Source organism: Artemia sp. Qi Xiang Cuo, chromosome 21 (genome assembly GCF_049724085.1).
Source record: "Artemia sp. Qi Xiang Cuo chromosome 21, ASM4972408v1, whole genome shotgun sequence".
Lineage (NCBI taxonomy): Eukaryota > Metazoa > Arthropoda > Branchiopoda > Anostraca > Artemiidae > Artemia > Artemia sp. Qi Xiang Cuo.
In genome coordinates this window covers 19,647,531-19,670,155 of record NC_142814.1, presented here as the reverse complement: position 1 = coordinate 19,670,155, position 22,625 = coordinate 19,647,531, and the positions used below count along the sequence as shown (strand labels likewise).

Sequence of the window (22,625 nt, the reverse complement as noted above, 5' to 3'; positions counted from 1 at the left end):
TTTTTTTTTGGGGGGGGTATCAATATTTATTTGCGTAAAAATAAATATTGAAATACAAAATGCATGGCCACAACAGACTCACTTCTGAGCATCGCTCGTTGAGACTGACAATTAGAACAAGTCCATTTCAATTACCCAGGAATCATAATTGAAAGCACATGATCTACTACAGAAGAAGTGCTCACATGAATTGGTCAAGCCAATGGAGCCTTCAATAGACTACGAAAAGTTTGGCGATCTCAAAGCTTCTCTCTACGACTGAAATGGGGACTCTTTGATAGAAACTTCACGCCAGTTCTGTTTGTGTAACCGAAAACTGGCACTTGAGCCAGGAACAAGAGAAAAGAATTCTTACTTTCGAGAATACATGTCTCAGAAGAATTCTCAACATCCGCTTGAAGCAGAGGATAACCAACCAATCTATCCGTGATAAAACGGGCCAGCCTCTTGTGACAGATGTACTAAGAGTTCCTCGATGAAAATACCTTGCAATGCTCCGAGTGCAACGCTCAACTGGCAACCATCGGGTACACGCCGCAGAGGCAGGCCCATAAACACCATACAACAAACGTGCCAGACATACCAGATCTACCAAACCTATACACCTCAATCCAGCCTCAGTGGGGGGGGATATACTGGCAGCAGCAAACTTAGGGGAAGATTGGTGGCTTCTTCTTGATGCCCAGGGTGCCTCTGGAGGCACAGGCAAATCTAAGGTCTAAAATTTTCTTGAAGGAAAGTTTTTTTTAGTATTTTCAAATTCTTGTTTTTCCTAGAGAGTGGAAGGGAAGATTTCTAAACCTAACCATTTTCGGCTTTTTTGAGCATGTGTAGAGAAAATACTATTTCTGTTTCAGACTTTAATCGCTCTGTCTGAAGAAAACGTGTTTTGTTTTCATAGTATGTTATATGCCACATTTTTCCTGCAGGGGAGACGAAAAAAAAACATTGGAGTTAATTAGTAAGTCATCTGATAGCCTATGTGATGGGGATCTTGTTGACAAAATTATCCGGAGTACCAACGCGTGGAGTCTACTCCCTGTTCAGGTAATCTTTATTTTATTTTTTCATTGAATCATCTAAAGCCTCGTCTTGATTGAACTCATTCACCCTGCACATCCTTTCTAGGTAGGTCGTGTTATATTTTCTGTCCTATGATTGGGCGGTAAAATAAAACTGTACAGCCTTTGAAAATTTCGAAGGCTCTGATTTTTTGTCCAGTCGAAGCTGGCCCTGCTACTGGCAGGGTGAATGATGACAATCAAGACGAGGCTTAAAATGACTATTGTCAGTGCCTGAATCAGATCTGCCAGATTGAGTATTTGTGCCATTCGGTTGCCTTTTTAAGATTGTTGTGCATTTAATTCACCAAATCATCGTATTTTTAAAGATGATTTATTAATATCACTTTCGGCACATTTTGACGCTAAATTGAGTGTCTGTGACGTACTTTTGCTTTAGTGGCATCGCTGTCATACCAAGGATCTGGTCACGTTGGTCGGAACACTGTCTGACAAAGAGTATGGGAAGCTGATAATAGAGAAAGATTTGGCTAATTAAAATTATGTTAATAGATATTAGATAAAACCTACCAAAACACAAACTGTATAGTGTTATCCAAAAGATCTTGATGAACTTATAGACCCTTACTTTAATTTATTAAAACTTCGATTTCAATTAAGGGTCTAGTCTTCGTCCTGGATGTTTTATAATTGACGTATGAATTTTGCTGGGTTAAGTCAGATAAGATTTTTTTTTTTTTTTTTTTTTTTTTCTAAGACGAACATGAGTTTCCTCTTTCAGCTTTGCATAGTGTTTGTTATTTGACTTCAATTTCTAAAAGCTGCTTCACAAATACTGCCGCAAACCTATAGTTAGGAAAAATAATGTATTTAAAAAGTGTCTTGTAGCAAAGATTTGAAGGAAAATAATTGGTGACTTTAAAAAATGTTAACATAATAGGTTTTTAGTGAATAGCGAAATTTCATTTGAAGACCCAGAACTACGTATTTAGCAAGCATAATTGAGTCTATCGCGTTACTTTTGGCTCCGTGGTCCATTGATTTATTGCTGTTTTCCTGATAGAATAAGGTTAAAATTATAAGTAGGTATCTTTCAGAGTCCAGCAAATTGAATGAAATAAAAAAAAAATCTTATTTACATTGATGTAAAATCGGTGGAAGATGAGACAGTCAACGTTTTTTGTGACATATTTTTAAACTAATTTTTCACGAGAAGGAAAAGTCTGGTTAAAGTGTTTTTCCTTTTCATAATTAATCATAATTAATCATAATTAGTTCATCCTATAAATTTGAGAATCTTTGCATATAGTTGATTATATTCCAGCTCAACGCTGCCATGCGGAATGAATCCCATTAATCATTCTGTTACTCACCATAATCACTTGTTGCATAACTTACGATTTGTATATGTGACCGAAGACAACTTTTGCATTGTGAAACACAATGATGTGACATTAGCACTAACACTAACACTATCATGTGAAACTCTAAAATAGTTTCCCCCCTTTTTTTCTAGTAATAATACTGTTGATTTCATTCAGGAGCGTATTTCTAGTTTTATGTGATGTATGCAATCAAGTGTGTGGAATTCATTTATTGATGCATTATATGATTTTGTTCTATGAGGTTTTATTAATAGATTATTGCTGTCCTGTTTTGAGACCCTAAAATCAGAACACTGCTTTTTGTTAGAAGAAATAGAATATGACTAAGAAGTGCTGCTAAAATGATACACGGACCTTGATACAGTATCTACAAAAGTGCTCCTGAGTCTTGAACTTACTCGCTTCGTTTGGTCGAAAATATGATCTAATAGTGAAATCAGGAAAATTGGTGTTAACAAATGAGAAGTACCTGCCTATAATCGAACGTTCAGCACCGAGCAATAGACTTACCAGGCATCAGAACAAACAACGACCCATAATGTGCCGGGTGCCCAAAAAGTGTTGTCATTTTTAGTGTTGTGTTTGTGTCTCGTTTAGACGGAAGTGTAAAAACGGCACATTAATCAATTCTAATGGGAACAAGTGTTATTTCTTTATTGGATCATCTTAATTGGCAATTATGTGTAAAAAAACAGTATTGCACGAAAAAGCATGATGACATCACAACAAAACAATATCGCCAAAAAGGGACTAAAATTAAATATTTGTGCAATTGTCCATCTATTTTATTATCTCCAATTTATTCATTACAAATTTATTTTATCTCATCCTTCTGCTTTTGGAATGTTGTCGGTATAGATCTTGTTACCGCTATAGTTGTTCTAAGTTACAGCTCTAACAGCTGTAACAAAACGGTGCCATCTGCAACGCAGCCAATGTAAAAGTTGCTTTATTTTCAAGGTCGCACCATCTCTCGAAACACACAGTGAATTGGCCACCTAGATAGTGAGATTTAACGCCTCTGAATTTCCTCCTTTGGGTTTATCTAAAGAGCCAATTCTATATCAAAAAGCCAATAATTATTGTACATCCGAGAGATGGGACAATAAAGCATACTGATGAGATTGATGAGCAACATTGCAGTGATGTCATTTATACGCATTTTTGGCAATAGTAATCTGTCATAATGTCCTTATGTGCATTTTTGGATGATATTTTTCTCACATAATTGCCATTTACTTATGAACGTGAATCAAGAATAGGAGAGGAGAATTGTGGCTTTTGAAAACTCGTGGCCCAACAGAATATTGACCATTCACTGGTCACAGAACACGTCAAACCAGTCCATGTATTAAGTGACGCCATGAAGTCATAGTTGAAGAAGACCCAGAAATACACAACCTGTACACAACCAAGGTGGTATACAACCTGTGCACCACCTTTTGACCAAAAAGGGTGGTTACCATCGCAGTAGCAAACCCGTAGGATGGTTGGCAGCACCTCCTTACTGCACTGGGTACCTCAGAAGGCACATGCGAGCCAGAGATCTAAGTTAAAGTAAATAACATGATTCAATGAAGAACTAAACAATATAATAAACAACCAATATTGATTTGTCTGTTTGATTTGTTTTGTCTGTCATTGTCAAATTATTCAAAAACTGGTCTACAGACTTATTACTCATGTAAATCTCAGCTAATATAGGAAAACATTACCACATGCAATTAAGTAAACACCCACTTGGTATCTTAAAAGAGTGGCCAGTCTAGGTAATTGGCTAGGTAATAGAGAATAAAACCTACCTTACGTTCATTAACCTTATTGCAGTTAATTTTATGCATTTAATAGGCAATTACAATTATTATTTGCTTATTGGGCAACAGTTCGATCTCAAGTCATTCGTTGACGCCAAGGCTTATAAGCTATAAGAAGCTGCCACGAGGAAGGGCGTTGGAGCAGTGTACAAACACTTACGTGACCTCTCGGATCAGTCTGCTCAACCGATAGTAAACGTACTAAATGTGAACGGGGTGCTCCTTGAGGACATATGTCCAACCTTCCAAGGTGGAATGAACACTTCATCTCTGCTTAATCCGTACTCTCTCTTTCCATCTGCTGCGACTCCTGCCATGCCCCAACTTGTGATAACCCAACAGGGTTATCATAACCTTATTTGTGTTGACATTAGGCCATTCTCAGTGGTAAAAATTCAAAATGGTGTGAAGAAACTAAAAAACCGCAATGCTTCTGGTATCTGTGGAATCTCCGCCGAGCTGCTTAAAAACGGCGGTGGCACTATTCTGTTATGGCCCCAAATGCTATTCAATGCAAAAGGGGAATCGGAGATCATCCCTGAAAGGCTGGCGTACAGGGGGATCCTACCACTGTGGTAGAGAAAAGGTTCTAGGAGGGAGTACAAGAGCTATAGAGGGATAACGCTCCTCTAGGTACCAGGCAAGTTCTTTTCTATGGTTTTGCTGCAGCGATGTTCTGCACACCTCCGACGAAACCGAAGTGTAGAGCAGGCTGGTGTTATGCCTGGCCGATCAACGACAGAGGAGATTTTCTCCATAAGACAAATCATCGAGAAGGCGAGCGAGTTCTGCCAGCAGGCTTTCATTGCTTATGTCGATTTCAAGGCAGCGTTTGACTCAGTTTATCGAGATCCTCTGTGGAATATCCTTTCTAATACTGGCCCCCCGTCAAAATATGTCCGCCTATTTAGGGCCATAGATTGAGAGCTGTGTGCAAGTGAATGGTAAAAGTAGCGCGTTCTTTCCAATTAGAACAGGAGTCAGGCAAGGTTGTTCAGTTGCTCCTGAGCTATTTAACTGTATTATTGATCAGATTATGACTTGCACAACCCGGAAGTTGAGCTTTAGACTCAAGTACGGGGATAGAGTTGTCACCGATTTTGACTTTGCTGTGACATAGCACTAGTCACCAGTCCAAGTCATAGCTGCTCATGGCTTTAAACACGCTTCTAAGTGAAGCTGCCAGGACAGAACTATCCATTAACTGGAAGAAGACGAAAAGTCATGGCAGTCCAACCAAAGTCTGACGCCGACAATTCTAGTTACTGTGTCGCAGGAAACCAAATCGAAGTTGTTGACCGCTTCACTTATCTTGGTTCTATTATATCATCTGATAGCTGCATCGACCATGAATTTGCTGCGCCTGCAGCCAAGGCCTCTGCTGTCTTCGGTAAACTGAGCCATGTTTAGAAGAAGCCCATGATCAATCGAGCTAACAAAATGCCTACGAAGTATGACTTCCCAGTCACCTTTATCACACCTTGTTGCCGAGCGGACACTTTGTTTGTTTGGACATCTTTTGTAATTGCCTGCTGACACTTTTGCTTGGATTCTTTACGGCTTTGAACTGGTTGAATCAGTACTGGTTGGAAGCGTCCAAGAGGAAGACCCAAGTTTCGGTTGAGTGATAGCCTCGGGAATTTCCTGGACCAAGCTGGAATTTTTCTGTCATATGTAGAGGCCCTTGCTGCAGACCGCCCCACTTGGAGAAGGCTGACGACACTCAGCACCACCCCAGCATGAGGATTAAGTAAGCTATTGGATGTCAGATCTCAGTACGCTGCAATTCATTCTTTTCTAGATAGAAAATTCTTGGTGTATTTATCTATCAAGGTACGTTAAAATCTTCTGTTATAATCTATCTTAAATAATATTATGGAGCTGCAAGATCTTTAACTCTAATGGTCTTTTTTTCTTTTGCAACTCTAATTTTGATACGATAGGAACAACGTAGGTGTAATGAGTGAGACAGCAGATTTTGACGGCAAATCAGACCTTTACTAGGTTTTGACAATGTGTTCCAGTGTTCAAATTACTCGCGTAAAATTTATTATGTTGTCCAAGGGCGCCCAATACAGTATAATAATTGCGCTTGTTCAATAAGTAAATGCAATTTTTTGCATTTACTTTGCAATGCAATTTTAATGCAATTAATGCTAACACCAAGGCTATCATCCTATTGCAATACTAGGCCGCCTGAGGCAAACACAGCTGTGCATGCTCCTGATCCATTACAAATAGCTATATTAATACAGTAAGTTATATTGAACGCGGGGCTAAATAACTGATTTTGCTTGTTCCAAACCACAGACAAAAAGTATGTGAAACAAATGTAAATGTGCCCTATCTTACGACGCCAAAAAAGGGTCTGGTATTCGGCTGCCTTTTGGCTATGCATGATGACGTTGACGCACAAGCAACAAATTGATTGGTACCCTAAAATTATTTAAGTTGGGCGTCTGTATTTTTGTATTTTGTTTGTGTTTCAAACACCATAAGAAACCTTAACTGATGGCCTGAAAGATAAAATGGAAATAGCTCGTGGAAGCACATGCTGTCTGAGATCATTAATAAGCATATGTATAAATTAATTCGTCTACTGTCGGATCATACCAAAATATATTTTAAGAAATATAGCTCTATTGGTAGACACTGGGTAATTTTGTAATATAGGTCACTGGTTTTTGGTGTTTTTGCAAGGGGTCAAATCTGACGGAATTTGCACTGATCTAGTTGTATTTTTTTCAGGCAATTTATTCAAGTGTAATACCTGGGGATCTAATGGAAGGGCATTTTGTTGGTCAAATAGGATTCCCGCAGTGGCTTGGAAAAAATTCAACCACTAACAAAAATGATAGATTGCTTCAACATCTTCAAATGCATATGCGACTAAGGTCAGTTCTCCTATCGCATGGACGTTAAAATCTAGGCTAGTTTGTTTGCAGTAGATCAAAAGGCTTTAAGTGATATTTTCTGTACAATTGGGATTTATAGTTCATCTTCTGAAATTCATCACATTTGATCAGCTGGTACAACCCGTTTCCAACCCATTTATGATCAAGGATTTTTACGAGTTGTTACTTCTTTTAAAATGTGTTAATCTCTACTTCTCACTTGCTGAACTATTTGTGAATTGGAGATTCTAATGCGAAAAATAGGGTACCAAATTACGATTAGAACCGTTCCTCAAATTGGAAGGGTAGTTTTATGCCGAAAACCTCGATTGATTTTAATTGTCTTTGTGAGACCTATTTAAACATCCTAAGGTTAACTCACCCGCAGAATGTATCCCTGCCTCTTTTTTATCCTAAGTTTTTATTATGAAATTGCTAAGTTCACATTTAAACCGGATTGGTCGGAAATTGTCTTATCTTTTTGTGTGCCTATTTTTTCTTCTTTTTCTGATTTTTTACTTAATGTTTTCGCGAGTGGTAGCCTCATTGGAAAGTGTTTCCATAATTTTCACGAAAAGAGTTATATAATTACTGAACTTCAAAACATTTGATCGTACAAAATCTTCTTTTTTGTACTTTTCTGTTATAGCGCCTATGTATATAGAAGCTAAGTAGAACCAGTTTCTTAGTTAGTTTCTTTCAGCTTAGTGTGAAACAAACGAAAACAAGTACCAGAATAGATTGGAAATATATAATTTGGGCTATATATTCGCACATTAGGGGGTGGGGGTAAAGTATTTAGACAGTGTGAAGTTAGAAAACAATTCTTACTACATAATATGCAGAACAATTGCATAATTGTAATAAGCAGATCATAGCTAAGACATTTTGTATACAGACCCGCTATACTTCACCCCCAACCCCCCTAATTTGTAAATATATAGCCCAAATTTGTTAATAAAGTATTATATTCTCATCATATTTTGTGATATTTCATTAGCAATGAGCGTCAGAGAAAGAGGTTTTACTTTCTACTTGGCTTCTTTATACAAAGGCGCTATAACAGACAAGTACCCTTTTTTTAACCAAAATGATTTGTCTGTCTAAATGGGCTTGTGTCATGCATTGTGATAAAAGCGACCCTAGATATTTGGTAAAGTTCATAAAATAAAGATTCTATTGGTTTACCGCTAAAATAGTACCAAATAAAGGTGAAGTAATGCACTTACTACCATTTGGTACCAAATAAAGGTAAAGGTACCAAATAAACCTGTTACCATTTGGCCACCACTTCAGTCCTAGGCTATATATAAAAGCTTGCTGATTTGTTGTTTGTGGTTTATCAATTGTTACCATGACTGGTTAAATTGGCAATTTCTAAAATCATTAAATGCCAACTTTGGTGAAAGTGACGTATCATCCGTGGAATCAATGCTTAAAATAGTTTAGTGTTCTTTTTCCATATTATAATATTCAACTGCAAATCCTTGGGTAACTTTACTCAGAAAACCTTGAATAAGCAGTGTCCTAGGAGCCTGCTTTGGCCCTCCAAATAGACATCTTAAATGATGACAAAACAAAAGCATATTTTCTATCTGAAAATCAACTACGCTGAACAAAATGGCTATCTAAAAATTTTGATTGGATGTGTTTGGGGGAATGATTGGCGTGGGGGGAAGGGGTCTATTTGACCTCCAATCACTTCCGACTATTATACATGTCACTAACCCTTTAAATTTCACATCGAATGAGCCTTCTTTGAAGTTTCTACAACGACGCATTATATAAAGACCTTATATGTCCCCGGGGCATAACTTAAAACCCTTGCCCTGAGGGTTGTGGGGGAGTGTCCTCCTCAAAAACCTATTTTCTATCTGGAAATCAAATATGCTGAACAAAATGGCAATCTCAAAATTTTTATTAGATGTGTTTGGGGGAAGGATTGGTGGGGGGGGGGGCTAGTTGCCCTCAAATCCCTTTCAACTATTAAAAAGGGCACTAGCCCTTTGAATTTCCAATCGAATGAGCCTTTTTTTAAGTTTCTACAACAACACCTTCTATAAAAAACCTTATATGCCCACAGGGCATAACTTAAAACCCTTGCCCTGAGGGTTGTGGGGGATTGTCCTCCTCAAAAAAATATTTTCTATCGGGAAATCAACTACGCTGAACAAAATGGATATCTCAAAATTTTGATTGGATGTATTTGCGGGAATGATGAGCGTGGGGGGCTAGTTGCCCTCCAATAACTTTTGACTATTATAAAGGGCACTAGCCCTTTCAATTTCCAATCGAATGAGCCTTTTTTGAAGTTTCAACGACAACACCTTCTATAAAAACCTTATTTGCCCCCAGTGCATAACTTAAAACTCTTGCTCTGAGGGTTGTGGGGGAGTGTCCTCCTCAAAAACATATTTTCTAGCTGGAAATCAACTACGCTGAACAAAATGGCTATCTCAAAATTTTGATTGGATATGTTTGGGGGACTGATTGGCTTGGGGGGGGGGCTATGCGTTCGCCAACAAATTTTGACAATTGATAGGAGCACTAGCTCTTTGCATATACAATTAAATGAGTCTGTTTTGAAGTGTCTATGACAATACTTTCTTTAAAAACCTTGCATGCCCCCAGGGCATAACTTAAAACTCTTGCCCTGAGGGTTATGGGGGAGTGTCCTCCTAAAAAATATATTTTCTATCTGGAAATCAACTACGCCGAACAAAATGGCTATCTCAAAATTTTGATTGGATGTGTTTGGGGGAATGATGGGTGTGGGGGGGGGGGGGCTAGTGGCCCTCCATTCATTTTCGACTATTAAAAAGGGCACTAGAACTCTTGACTTCCAATCGAATGAGCCCCCTTTGAAGTTTCTACGACGACCCTTTCTGTATGAAGTGCCTCTGGGAAAAAAAATAAATAATAATAAAACATTGGAGCCGTATGGCCTTTACTATAGGCAACGCTACAGTGTTGCCTCTGATAATATTCAACTGCAAATCCTTGGGTAACTTTACTCAGAAAACCTTGAATAAGCAGTGTCCTAGGAGCCTGCTTTGACTCTCCAAATAGACATCTTAAATGATGACAAAACAATCACAAGTTCAAAGAACTGCAGAGCATTTATACTTTTGAACTTAGGGGCGAGAGAAGGAGGTACCCCAGGGTCCTGCTTTAGGCATTCAAATTATACAGACTAACAAATCCTTATACTCTTTGAATTGGATACCTGATTAAAGCACCATTTGACCATGTTACCCCTAAACAGTTTTTAGGTTTAGTTAATTTAGAACAGTTTCAAATTTAGAACATGCCCATTTTCAAATCGTCTTGATAGCTCTTTCTGATTAAAACATCCATAACTTACCCAAAATTCCTCCTCTCTCTCTCTCTTTCTGTTTCTCTCTCTCTCTCTCTTTCTGTGGGAAATTGGGCTCTCTTGAAAGAGAACCCAATCCTGCTTCTTGAATTCTGCCTATTCTTCCCGTGAATTTTGCCTATTCTTCCCGTTAAAGGAACATTGCAAAGCTCCTGAGAAGCACTAAAAAAAAACTAGTAACGATACGCTTTTGCCCTGTCAATTCTTCAAAAAAATGAATGACTTTAGTGCTTTTAAATAAGTTAAGAGAGCTAATATTTTACTTGTTTGTCAAGATATTAGAAGTGGGATACGAAAAAGAAAATGAATCCATAAAGGACCAGGAAAGTACGCGGGGGTAGGGGGCGTCAACGGCTTCCAGATGCCCCTCCACAACGTGTGTATGCCCGATTATTGTTACTCCCTAATGATTTTCTAGGGAAGGTAGAATAAAGACGATATTCAAAATCTATATTCTGATTATGGAAAATTTTTACTGCCATCGATAAAATCAAAAATACATAAGTTGAATTTGAGGGCTAGAGTTTAGAACGTAGAAATGGCACCCACGTGCTACCGGGTTCATAAAGCATTTATGGTTTGTGTCTAAATACGTTTCAAATCGAATCTAAAAAATTTTCGGAACAGTTGTGACCTGTAGCTTTAGTTTTTTCAGGTTAGGCGAACTATTGACTTTGAAATAAAATGTTTGTATCAAACAGTTCGTGGTAACTAACTGTAAGTAAGGAGGGACCCCGCTCAATGGTAACCGAAACTCTAGAAAACGGGTTTTTGATACCAATAGATACATCAAAAGAATCAGATTTCAATGTTGATTTCAAATATATAACTTTCATCAAGTTTAGTGCTACCCATCAAAAATTACGCGCCTGAGAATATTTGGCTGGTTTTCAAAAAAAGGGGGAAAGACCCCCTAAAAATTTTAGAATCTTAATGAAAATCACACTCTCATAATTAATGCATCAGCAAACCTACCTGTAAAGGTTTCAAACACTTATCTGCAAAAACATGTCCTTTTCCATTTTTTGCCTGAAGAAAGATCAAGGATGTGTGTTTATTTGCTTTTTTGTTTGTTTTTTTTTTCCAGGGGTAATCGTATCGACACAGTGGTCCTAGAGAATCGTGAGAGGCCTCATTGGAATGGAAAATAAAAGTTCTGGTGCCCTTTTTAAGTGACCAAAAAAAATCGAGGGCAACTAGGCCCCCTCCCACGCTTATTTTTTTTCCAAAGTCATCCGATCAAAACTTTGAGAGAGCCATTTTGTTCAGCATGGTCGTTAATATTATAAATATGTCTTATAGGATGACTTAATCCTCCAAAGTCACCGGGGGGAGGGTTAAAAGTTATGAACTTTACCCAATGTTAACATATAGTATTGGTTTTTGGGAAGTATACAGAAGTTTTCAGGAGGTTTTTTTTCCTGGTTGTAGGAGGGACGGGTGGGTCAGGGCTTATGTTGGAGGATCTGTTCATGAAGGAAGTTTTCATGGGGGAAGGGAAATTGCCATGAAGGGGGCACCGGACTTGCCAGTATTATTTATTGGTTATTGGGAAGTATACAGACATTTTCAGGAAGGATTTTTTTCTGGAGGGGGGGCTAGAGGAGGGGATTACTCTGGAGAATCTTTCCGTGGAGGATGTTTCTTTGGGGTAAGGGAAATTTCTATGAAGGGGCGCCGGATTTCCAAGCATTATTTAAAAAACGATCAGAAATTAAATAAAAAAAAACAAGTTAGTTCAACTGAAAGCAAGAAGCAACATTAGAACTTAAAACGAACAGAAATTATAACGTATGTGAGGGGGTTCTCCCCCAAGTCAATACCTCGCTCTTTACGCTACAGTTTTTTTTAGTTCTTTCAAAAGAGCTATCTATTCTAATTAAACGGCCTGTGTGATTCAGGGGTTTGTGAATAAAATTTTTTTTTAACTTTTAACGTAAAGAGCGTGGTATTGACTAAGGGGAGAACCCCCTCATATACGTAATAAAGAAAATCAATAAAAAACAAGCGATACGGCTCAATAGTAATCGAAACTTTTAAAAACGGAATTTTGATGTAAATAAATGTATCAAAAGAATGTGTTTATAATGCTGATTCTAAATATATAAATTTTATTAAGTTTAGTATTACTCATTAGAGGCTGAGCGCCTGAGAAAATTTACTCGATTTTTTAAAGAGGGGGGAAACATCACCTACAAGTGAATTAATTTTAATGAAAATCCCATCGTTAGATTCAGAGTATCAGAAAACACAATTACGTAGGTTTCAAGATCAAATCTGCAAAAATCTGAAACTTTGTATTTTTTGAAAGAAGAAAAATATAAGAATAAATAATTTATTTAATTAAGTTAATTTGTAAATACATCCATTAAGAAAAAGAAAACTAAAATATTTATGCAAATAAAATCTGCATTAACTAAAAAACGATCAGAAATTAAATAAAAAAAAACAAGTTTTTTAAACTGAAAGTAAGGAGCGACCTTAAAACTTAAAACGAACAGAAATTATTCCGTATATGAAAGGGGCTGTCCCCTCCTCAACGCCTCGCTCTTTACGCTAAAGTTTGACTCTCTCACAACTTTATTTTTTAAAACAATAAAAAACTTTAGCGTAAAGAGCGAGACGTTGAGGAGGGGACAGCACCTTTCACATACGGAATAATTTCTGTTCGTTTTAAGTTTTAATGTCGCTCCTTATTTTCAGTTTAAAAAACTTGTTTTTTTTATTTAATTACGTATAGGCACGGGGTATTGAACAGATATTACGTATTGGGCGTCCTTCGAGATGTCTGCGCTTTTAAAGTTCCTTAAGTTTAAGATGTTGGATGAATTTACCTGATAATATTTTTTTTTTCTTGATTCATGCTTTAAAAAAATCCTGGCTGCTTTCCCCCTCTCTCATAAGTAATATTCTGGCTATGATGATATGTACATGCTTTGCATTTTAATTCGAAAACGAGGAGATTCTCTGGGTCTTGTAGTGGGGTTGATCTCAGCTTGGTAATACAGGATCCAGGGTTTTGAACTCAGCTGCAACAACACACGGGACTATAAAAGATTCCAATTTAACTGTCGTCATTTCTTTTTAGAATCTCTGGTAGCAAAAGAGCAGTGAATATGGACTACATTCAGTATATACGGGACGCGATCACTAGGCCTTTGATAAAAGAGGGTACAGATGGTGTAGAAAAATCAGTTGAAGCTATGACATCGTATGATTTGATTCGTGAAGATTTGGGGGATATTTTATCCTTGACAACCTGGCCGGGAAGGAAAGATCCTATGAGCCAAGTGGAATCTAAGGTTAGATAATTAACAATTGTTAGATTTTTAGAAAGAAGAAGGCTATGATTTGGATACACTCTAGGGACGTTTGGGCATAGTGCTCGCTTGTTTCTTACTGTTTGTATGGATTTTTCTCTCTCCCCTTTTCTCAATAAAAACATCGTGTAAACGTTACTTAGGTGTAGGTCTGGGGTCCTTGGAAGAACCCGACAGTATGCCTTTCCACCCTCTTTCTTTTTCCTTGTTCTTTAAGTGATAGGCCTAATATCATAATTTATTTTGTTTATCAATAATATGACACTCAAATATTCTGCCACCTTAAGTCTTAAAACGATTACACATCAAGATATTCTAACTTTAGAAATGACATAAGATTTTCTTGAGCAAACCGTTCTCCAAGGACTAAAACATAATTTTCCATTACATAATTTGATATTAATATGACGTAAAAGAATGTTATATATTACACAATATTATGTTTAAGGATTATAATCACTGTTGAATTTTCGTATGTTATTTTTCACTCTCCTACGCAAGGCCTTATCCAGTGGCGGGGGTGGTTGATCACCCCCCCCCCCCTCCGAAGTGTTTGTCCGACTAGTAAAATCGTAACAAAAATCCATGTAAAAAAATCGATGTACCGTTGACAACCTTGTCTACGAATTCTGCTAACACCTCATTGTAGTACCGACCTACCTGGAGCCGACACAACTCGCACTCACCTCCTCTGCCCTAATCTGTTCAAAGCTTCACTCTTGAATATACTTCCTATGAAGTTCTATGAACATCCTTAATCTGTAAAAGTTAACCCTATCATCTTAACCTTTCTTTCATTGGAGCCCTAAAAGGGAGACCGAACCACAGCTTTGGTCACGGTCTATTGTTTTATGTCGATCGTTCCAAATCATGGTTCTTCATTTTCTAGCAACCTCTCTTTTTTTTCTTTTTTTTTAGTTGGGAAAAATAGTAGGTCTGTGTTCATTTATCAAAATCTTCAGGTAAAAATTTGCTTATCTAACCCAGGTCAAATCTGCATTCACTCGGACCTTTAATAAGGAAGGACACCTTACCCCCTATGCTGATATGAAAATGTCTAAAGTGAGAGGAGGTGGTGGTCTTGCCACTGAAGGGCTAGATGAGGAAGGTATGACTGCTGAAGAAGAAGAAGCTCTTTTAGAAGAAGATGAAGATGAGGATGATCTGAAAAAAGATGCTATGATCAAGGTTTGACTTTCCCTTATTTGGCTATAGTTTTTACGTCCAATAAATACCAGAAGATTTTGTTTCACTCTTTCTTATGTAGTGGTCCTGATAATAGAACCAGTATAATGCATACATTTTTATTATTATAAATAAAATATATATTCATATTAAATTTGTACTTCATTTATAAACTTATTTTAAATTTATAACCATTATATTTATTTAAATTCGATTTGAAATTCATTTTTTATATCAGTTATGCATAACTTATATTTATATATAATTTACTTTAGATTTATGTTTAAGTTTAAAATCAGGCTTCGTCCTGTCATTGACTAATTAACAAGAGAGAGTTACATTGTACTTTTTGATATATTTTGGCTGTATTCAGCTCTCCCTTTTTTTATCCCCCCCCCCCCATTGTCATCAGTCGCTGCTAGGCATTCATATACATAAGGTCGTGTCATTCGTTTTTCGCAAAACCCGTTTGACTGTTTTTTTTGTGAAGAAATTAGACATTATTAATCGTGAAACGCCTTATAATATTAACGACGTTGCATTTGGCAAATTCTACGGCTATCTTTTATGGCCTGTTCGAATAGTTGGTATAACTGTATCGAAGAAGGAAAAATCTTATCAAGTATTTTGCTACGGTTCACATGAAAAAGCATCATTGAGTGAGGTGTTCATTTTGCATTTTGAAGAAAATTTCGCCAATGCTTCAAAGAAAAAAAACAAAAGGAGTTCAAAGTGCATTCACTGAACTTGTCACATTTCCGGATGTGCATAAAGAAATAATGGGAATTGCCTCGGCAAACAGTGTCTCTTCTCTCTCGTCTACACTTGTTAACACACAGAATGAAATTGCCAAATTGAAAGAAAATCTTCGTCAAGATATTCACAAGCAGGTGACTGAGAAATGTTCAGGGGACAAAAATTTGATCAATGAACAAGTAATTAACACTACAGTCACTGAGATCTATGATGCGATCAATCTGGACTGCAGTTCCAAGTTTGCTAGTGTAGAAAAAATGCTTAAAGGGTTCCATGCTCAAATTGTATCGCTAGAAAACTGTATTGAGATTCTAGAATACCGCAACGACGATCTAGAACAGGAAAGAAAGTCGAATGCTTTTCTAATTCACAGACTGTCTCAGACAGGTGGAGAAACACTGACTAATAGTGTTTTAGAACTATTTCGTACTAAGTTGATTGCTACGGATATTAAGCCAACCGAGCGCTTACTTACTCGAGCATCTTTAGTGGATAATTTCCGTCTGGCCCGATCAAAAGTATTTATATCTGAGTACTTAACACCAAAGCCCAAACAACTGTTAAATGTGGCACGTGATAAATTTTGTGTTAGGAATGTGTGGACTCATGGCGGCCGCATTTTAGCTAAATCAGAAAATGGTTCAGCCATCTTGAAAATCGGGTCTCTTAATGACCTAATCACTGATCAATAATCCATTGTTGTGTTGTGTTGAATCAATATTCAATTCTTTTTTTGCTATTTGGAATTCTTTGTTTTTGTATCCTCAGTTGTTGTTTTTTTGTTATAAGATCTTGTTGGTTTGTTGTTTAGATAATTAAGAGTTGCAATATTTCAGTGGGTTAATGTTTTAGTATGGATAGTATGACGGATAGACTGTCAGATATTGAAAGTAGTAGGCTGTCTGTTAACCATTTATTATCTACCTCCATTGCTAATGATAATTTAAGTGAAGGAAATAATACGCAAGCTATGAAAGCAAGTAATCGTGTGGATAAACAGTCGCTGAAAAATTGGTCAGTTAAAGATGATGATTTTCTTTTATTTTGGAATTGCCAAAGTCTTAGGACAGCATATCTACCCTGTGTAACATTTTGAGTGACTTACAAGAATCACCGTTAGTAATAGGACTTAGTGAAACGTTTATCTCAAATAGGAATGATTATTCAATTTGGGATTTCCAATTTTCATGTCATGTTAGTGAAAGAAAAGAATGGCAGGTTATGGAGCGAGGAGGTTTGGCATTCTTGATAAACGAAGGAGTTTCATATTGGGTGAGGGAATATCTCTCGCTGTGGCTTGAGGGAAGGATAGAGACCCTTTTTATTGAAATTGATGGTAATTGTGATAAAAATATAATTGTTGGTTTAGTATATAAAACACCATTATATAATGATGAAATTTTTTATTAGGGAGATGGAAAATGTGAATAGTGAACTTAAATATAAAGTATTGATGAGAGATTTTAATAACCTCTTTAAAAGTTCAAATCGTCTAGATTTTCTCAATTTAAAGATATCTTCTTTTCTATTTCCACTGATAACTATCCCTACACGAGTTACTGGGAAATCTGCAACGCTAATTGACAATATATTCTGGACGGAAATCTACTTGAATGTTCGTAAGTTGATGTTTTAATTACGGATGGATCGGGCCACTTTTTTCTCATGAGTTAATTAAAGAATTCCTGTGGAATGATTGCTAAGAATGACCATTTAAATAAAAAATTCTTCCTTGATATAAGAGAAAATAATTAAAAAGAATTTGAGATAGAAATGGGTGATGTAGATTTTTCTCCAGTATTTGAAGAAGATGACCCATCGGCTGTATATGATATTTTTATTCGAACCCATACAAATGTATTAAATAAGACGTATCCTCTTAAAAGACCTAAAAGGGCTAGGGCAAAATTCCGTAGAAAACCATGGATTACTCAGGCTATTCTAAATTCTATAAACCGAAAAAATTAACTTTATAAAGCATATTTAGCTGAACAATCTACTATTAATTTTCAGCAATTCAAAACCTATAGGAATATATTCAATGGATTGAAACAAAAAGCTGAAAAAAACTATTTGCAAAATGAATTTATGAAGCATAGATGTGACATGAAAAAAAAACTAAAAAACAGTTAATTTGCTCATGGGTCAAAAGGATAAAATAGAGGTTATCGCTAAACTACAAACTGAAAGGGGAAATTTTACCACTCCAAATGATATATCAAATTAATTATGTAAATATTTTTGTAGTGAGGGCGCAAAACTATGTGAAGATGCTCGGAAAAAAACAGGTTCCCAAAATGGTTCAATCTGAAGTTCTAGTAAATACTCAAATTACTTTTAATCCCTGTGATGTAAATGAAACAGGGACAAATTATCAATGGATTATATTCGAATTCAAGTGGTGTAGATGGGATTTCCCAGAAGATTGCAAAGTTGGTTCATTCAGTTATAACACCTACTCAATGTCATTTGATTAAAAAATCAATGGACAAGGAGATTTTCCTGGAAGCTTTGAAGGTCGCTAAGATAACATCATTACACAAAGGTGGTAAGAAAGATAACCCTTCAAATAAAAGACCCATTTCTATTCCCCCTTTTTTTCGAAAATAAATGAAAATGTAATTGGATTTAGGCTAATTAATTACGTTGAAAAAAATAAAATTCTCGTAAACACTCAATTTGGTTTCAGGAAAAGACTATCAACTGAAATGGCTACAACCAAACTTGTGGATTGGGTAAATGAGGCGTTCAAATTGTGTTTGATTCCAGCTGCCTTATTTCTAGATTTAAAGAAAGCCTTTGACACAATTGACCATATAAAATTTTTACTTGAGCTGGATAAAAATCGGTGTGACTGGAAATGGCATCTTATTTTTTAAATCTTATTTGAGTGGACGGAAGCAAATTGTGGTGAATGGGTCTTCAACTTCTGTAGCTAATGGGATAACATGCGGAGTACCTCAAGGGTTTATACTAGGTCCTTTTTTATTTTTATTTTTTATCGTTCGAATTGAATATTATTGTCAGAGGCTGGTACAATCCTTTTTGCAGATGATACTCTTTTACTTGTTGCTGCGCCATCGGTTAATCTACTTTTTGGTAAAATGAGAAAGGCATTGATCGAGTTTATTGAGTGGGGAGATTTTAATCTTTTGACATTAAATTATACCAGAACTAATTACATTTTATTGTCTCGGGCATATAGTATTGAAACTAATTCAGAACTAATTGTAAATAATAATCAAATAAAAAGAGTAAGGGTAACAAAGTATTTGGGTTTTATGATTGACGAAAATCTATCATGGAAAACACACTCTGATATTATAGCTTCAAAATTTTCAAGATCTCTGGGTGTGCATCATCGAGTTAAAAAGTTGGTTTGAAAGAGCATTATTAGATTACTTTATTTTGCTATTTTTTACCTATATATTTCCTATGGTTGCTCTATATGGGCAAGTAATTTTATGTCATGTTATAAAAAAATTCAGAAAATTCAAAATAAATCTGTTAAACTTTTGTCACCTAAAATATTCATTGCTCAAAATATTAACAAATGTTTACATTAAGAATCAACTTCTTGATATTTCAAAAACTAGAGATAATCAAGATAGTATTTTCATGCATAAATATCTCAACAATTTGCTTCCCTCTTCTTTCGAAAATATTTTTCCCTTAGAAGGTTTCTCCATCTTCATTATACATATGGAGCATCAAATCTTGTAAATCATTTTTTAAAAACGACTAGAGCTTCTTTTGCAATAAGAAATTATGTTCCCGGTGTATAGGATATAATACCGGTTGCGATTTGAAATGCAAGTCATCTGGTAACCTTCAAGGCCACAACCAAAAGATTTTTCCTTGCAAAAGAATAGTATTTATGTATGTGTTTTGTGTAAGTAGAATGGTTTTTGTATGTGTGAATTTATTTATATTACCTAGTAGATTAATCTAAAATAGTATTTTTTGGAATATCTAGTATAGAAGATTCCCATTTTCTCCCAACAAGCCCTTAGGGGTTTTCTTAGCAGGTTCAGCAAAAATGTTCTTTTTTTTGTTTTTGTTTTTTTGTCAAATAAAATTATCTATCTAAAATCTAAAATGTTATTTTATAATTATCAGTCCTTCTTTTATTATAATACTAATAATCATGTAAGGAAGTATATTTGTGCAGCTTTTTGAAGATGATCATTGTATCCATATAATTATTTTTTATATATATATATTTATAGATTTTTTTGCGTTATTTATTGATTTTTTTATTTTGTCCTTTTTGTATCTCTATAATTATAACATTTTGTATCCCTATGAATCCTTGTATTTATTGATTTTTTTATAGATTTTTTAGATGATCTGTTGATGCTTTTATTTTGTTCTTCTATTTTTGTATCCGTATAATTATAATATTGTGTATCCCTATTTATTCCTGCAATTTTTTTTATGTATTTTTTTTTATTAGTTATTGATTTTTGAGTTTGCCCTTCTTTTTTGATCAGTCCTTCTTTTATTACAATACTAACAATCATATAAAGGTTTATTTCTATCTATATTCCGGCTGATTGAATGTGATTATTGTATCCCTATAATTACTGATTTTTCATAGGTTATTTTGGACTGTTTATTAATTGTTTATAGATTTTTTAAAATGTTTATTGTATCCCTATAACCACTGTTTGTTTGTTTTTTTATTGTAACTGTCAAGTTCACTTTCGATTTTCTATTTGAAAAATGGATATTTTTTAGGATGAAATATTTATTTGATGCAGTTTTGACATCTATCCATAAGGAACATAGTTTTAGGTTTCTGATGAAGAAGAATTATAAATTAACTGAAGATATTGAAGCTTGTAGCTAATGGATGAAATTTGTAATTTAGATAGTGAATAAAATAAATAAAAACGAGTGTTTTGATGAGCTGAGAAGACACGACGATGTGCATATTTTAAATTGCATTTATTTCTAAGTTCGGCAATGTTCGCTTCGGGAATCGTTTTGAGAATAAGGCTTTATCTTATCTTAGATGATGTTAGATCTCCGCTAAAATTGGGATTCAAGGGTTGCTGAGATCAAGGATTTCAAATTTTAGGATAAAATTAAAATATTTTGCTTCGCTGAGTTTTCGCTCTCCATTCCACTCACTCGTGTGTTTTGGCCTCATGAGTGACATTCGGGCCTCAGATATATACACTTACGTCACTTTCTCTTGTACCAATGTTATCATGACATAATATTTCTGATTTATGTAGCGTAGTGTAAACTCTTAAAGTATTGTGGTATGGAGGGTTCTACAGCGCAGTTTGAAAGCAACATAAGTCTGTAATTTCCAAATGCCACCATAGAGTATTTTGATAAACATTTGCGCCATTTTTTCATCTCATGCTACAAACTGGTGGTCATCATTTGGTTAAACTACTCTTGCAGACATTATAGGAGCAATATTAAGTTGCAAAGAAAAAAGTTTTAGGATAACGTTATAATATCTGGCTACACTAATTTTTTGCTCTTCTCTCCACTCTTTCAGGTCTTTAGCCCTCGAAAATGCACCCTGATGTCACTTCAACTTGTGTCCATGCTGTCATGGCGTCGTATTTCCGGTTCATTAGTTTTGTTTCTTTCGTGTTTATATTTTTCGTATTTTAACAGCCTATTTACAATTTGAAAATTACTCTGCATCTTGTGAAAATTATCAAGGCCTAAACAACTCTTTTCTGTAGTACAGACCAGAAAAAAAATCGATAATCACCCAGTTCAAAAATTATTTGACTTGCTGCAAAAACAATGTGTTGCCGAAAAGTGGGCTCGTGGTCACTCCATAGCCCAACCTTCCCCTCCCACTTACCTTGTTGTATTCCAACTTTTTGGAAGAACGTACTCATATTGTACCTCTCTGGGCCAGAATCTCGCAAGAATTTCAAGAGCCAAAGCTGGCCACTGGTACTACCCCTTCCTCCGCTCCCATCCTTCTGCTAATTATTTATGAGAAAGGTAGATGTGCTAAACCTGGTTCGAAGTGGAAGCTTGCAAAGATTTACAATCATTATGAATGGAGGAACACATTGGGTCATTGGCCTCTATCAACTCCCCTCCACACACATATACCTCACCGTCAAATTTATTGGGGTAAAAGTAAGAATATTGCACATTTTTGAACCAAATCATGCAAGGATTTCAATCTTCACCTTTCATGAGCCAAAGTTGGCCAGTGCCAAATTTTGAAATAAACAAAAACAGAATAAACTAAAAGAAATAGTGAATCCAAAACTTGTCTTAAGAGAGATAAACCTTCTCTCTTAGATGATCTTAGCTAATATTGCGAACACAGTGTCAGCTGGCTACTGCTGCAATGTATTGTCTTTAAACCTCTGTTATTTTTTTTAGGTAAAGAGTAAGCCACGTAGCAAAAAAACTGATGGCGAATCAACGAGTAAAGGAAAAGGCAAAGTAACACAGGGTGGCAGTAAACCTACTAGAGGAAGAGGAAGAGGAAAATGAGAAGAAGTGCCATCTGTAACTTTTTGGCTTTGTGGATTAATTGATAAATTGTATTTATAAGCTTTTCACCAAGTTGTCTAATTAAAATTTCAAATTTTTTAAATCTGTTTTAAGATTACTAAAGGAATTATGACTTGACTTACTTACTTATATCCCATCTGGCCTTTGTGGCTGTGTTGGGGCTGCTTCTCTTCTCACTAGTCGTTGAATATGGCGACGGTATTCGGTTCTATCTGGTGTAAGACCCAGGAGTTGGAGGAGGTTCTAGCCATTGAAGTTGTCGTACCATCTCTTGCGAGGTCGGCAACGAGGTCATGTGCCATGTACCCATCCTTTAAACGTGATGTTGGGGAGTTGATTTGATGACAATCGCTAGATATGACC

At 35.9% G+C, this 22,625-nt stretch overlaps 1 protein-coding gene across 1 annotated transcript in view; it reads left to right on the top strand.

The window, feature by feature from the left end:
• Positions 1–22,334, top strand: part of Gnf1 (germ line transcription factor 1) — an 86,398-nt gene extending 64,064 nt beyond the window's left edge. Inside the window, exons 12-16 of the mRNA XM_089107158.1 lie at positions 930–1,047; positions 6,970–7,115; positions 13,580–13,793; positions 14,799–14,999; positions 22,128–22,334. Coding sequence (XP_088963284.1) covers positions 930–1,047; positions 6,970–7,115; positions 13,580–13,793; positions 14,799–14,999; positions 22,128–22,241 — 793 coding nt within the window. The 3' untranslated portion in view covers positions 22,242–22,334. The remainder of the gene's footprint in view (positions 1–929; positions 1,048–6,969; positions 7,116–13,579; positions 13,794–14,798; positions 15,000–22,127) is intronic.
• Positions 22,335–22,625: the final 291 nt, after the last annotated feature.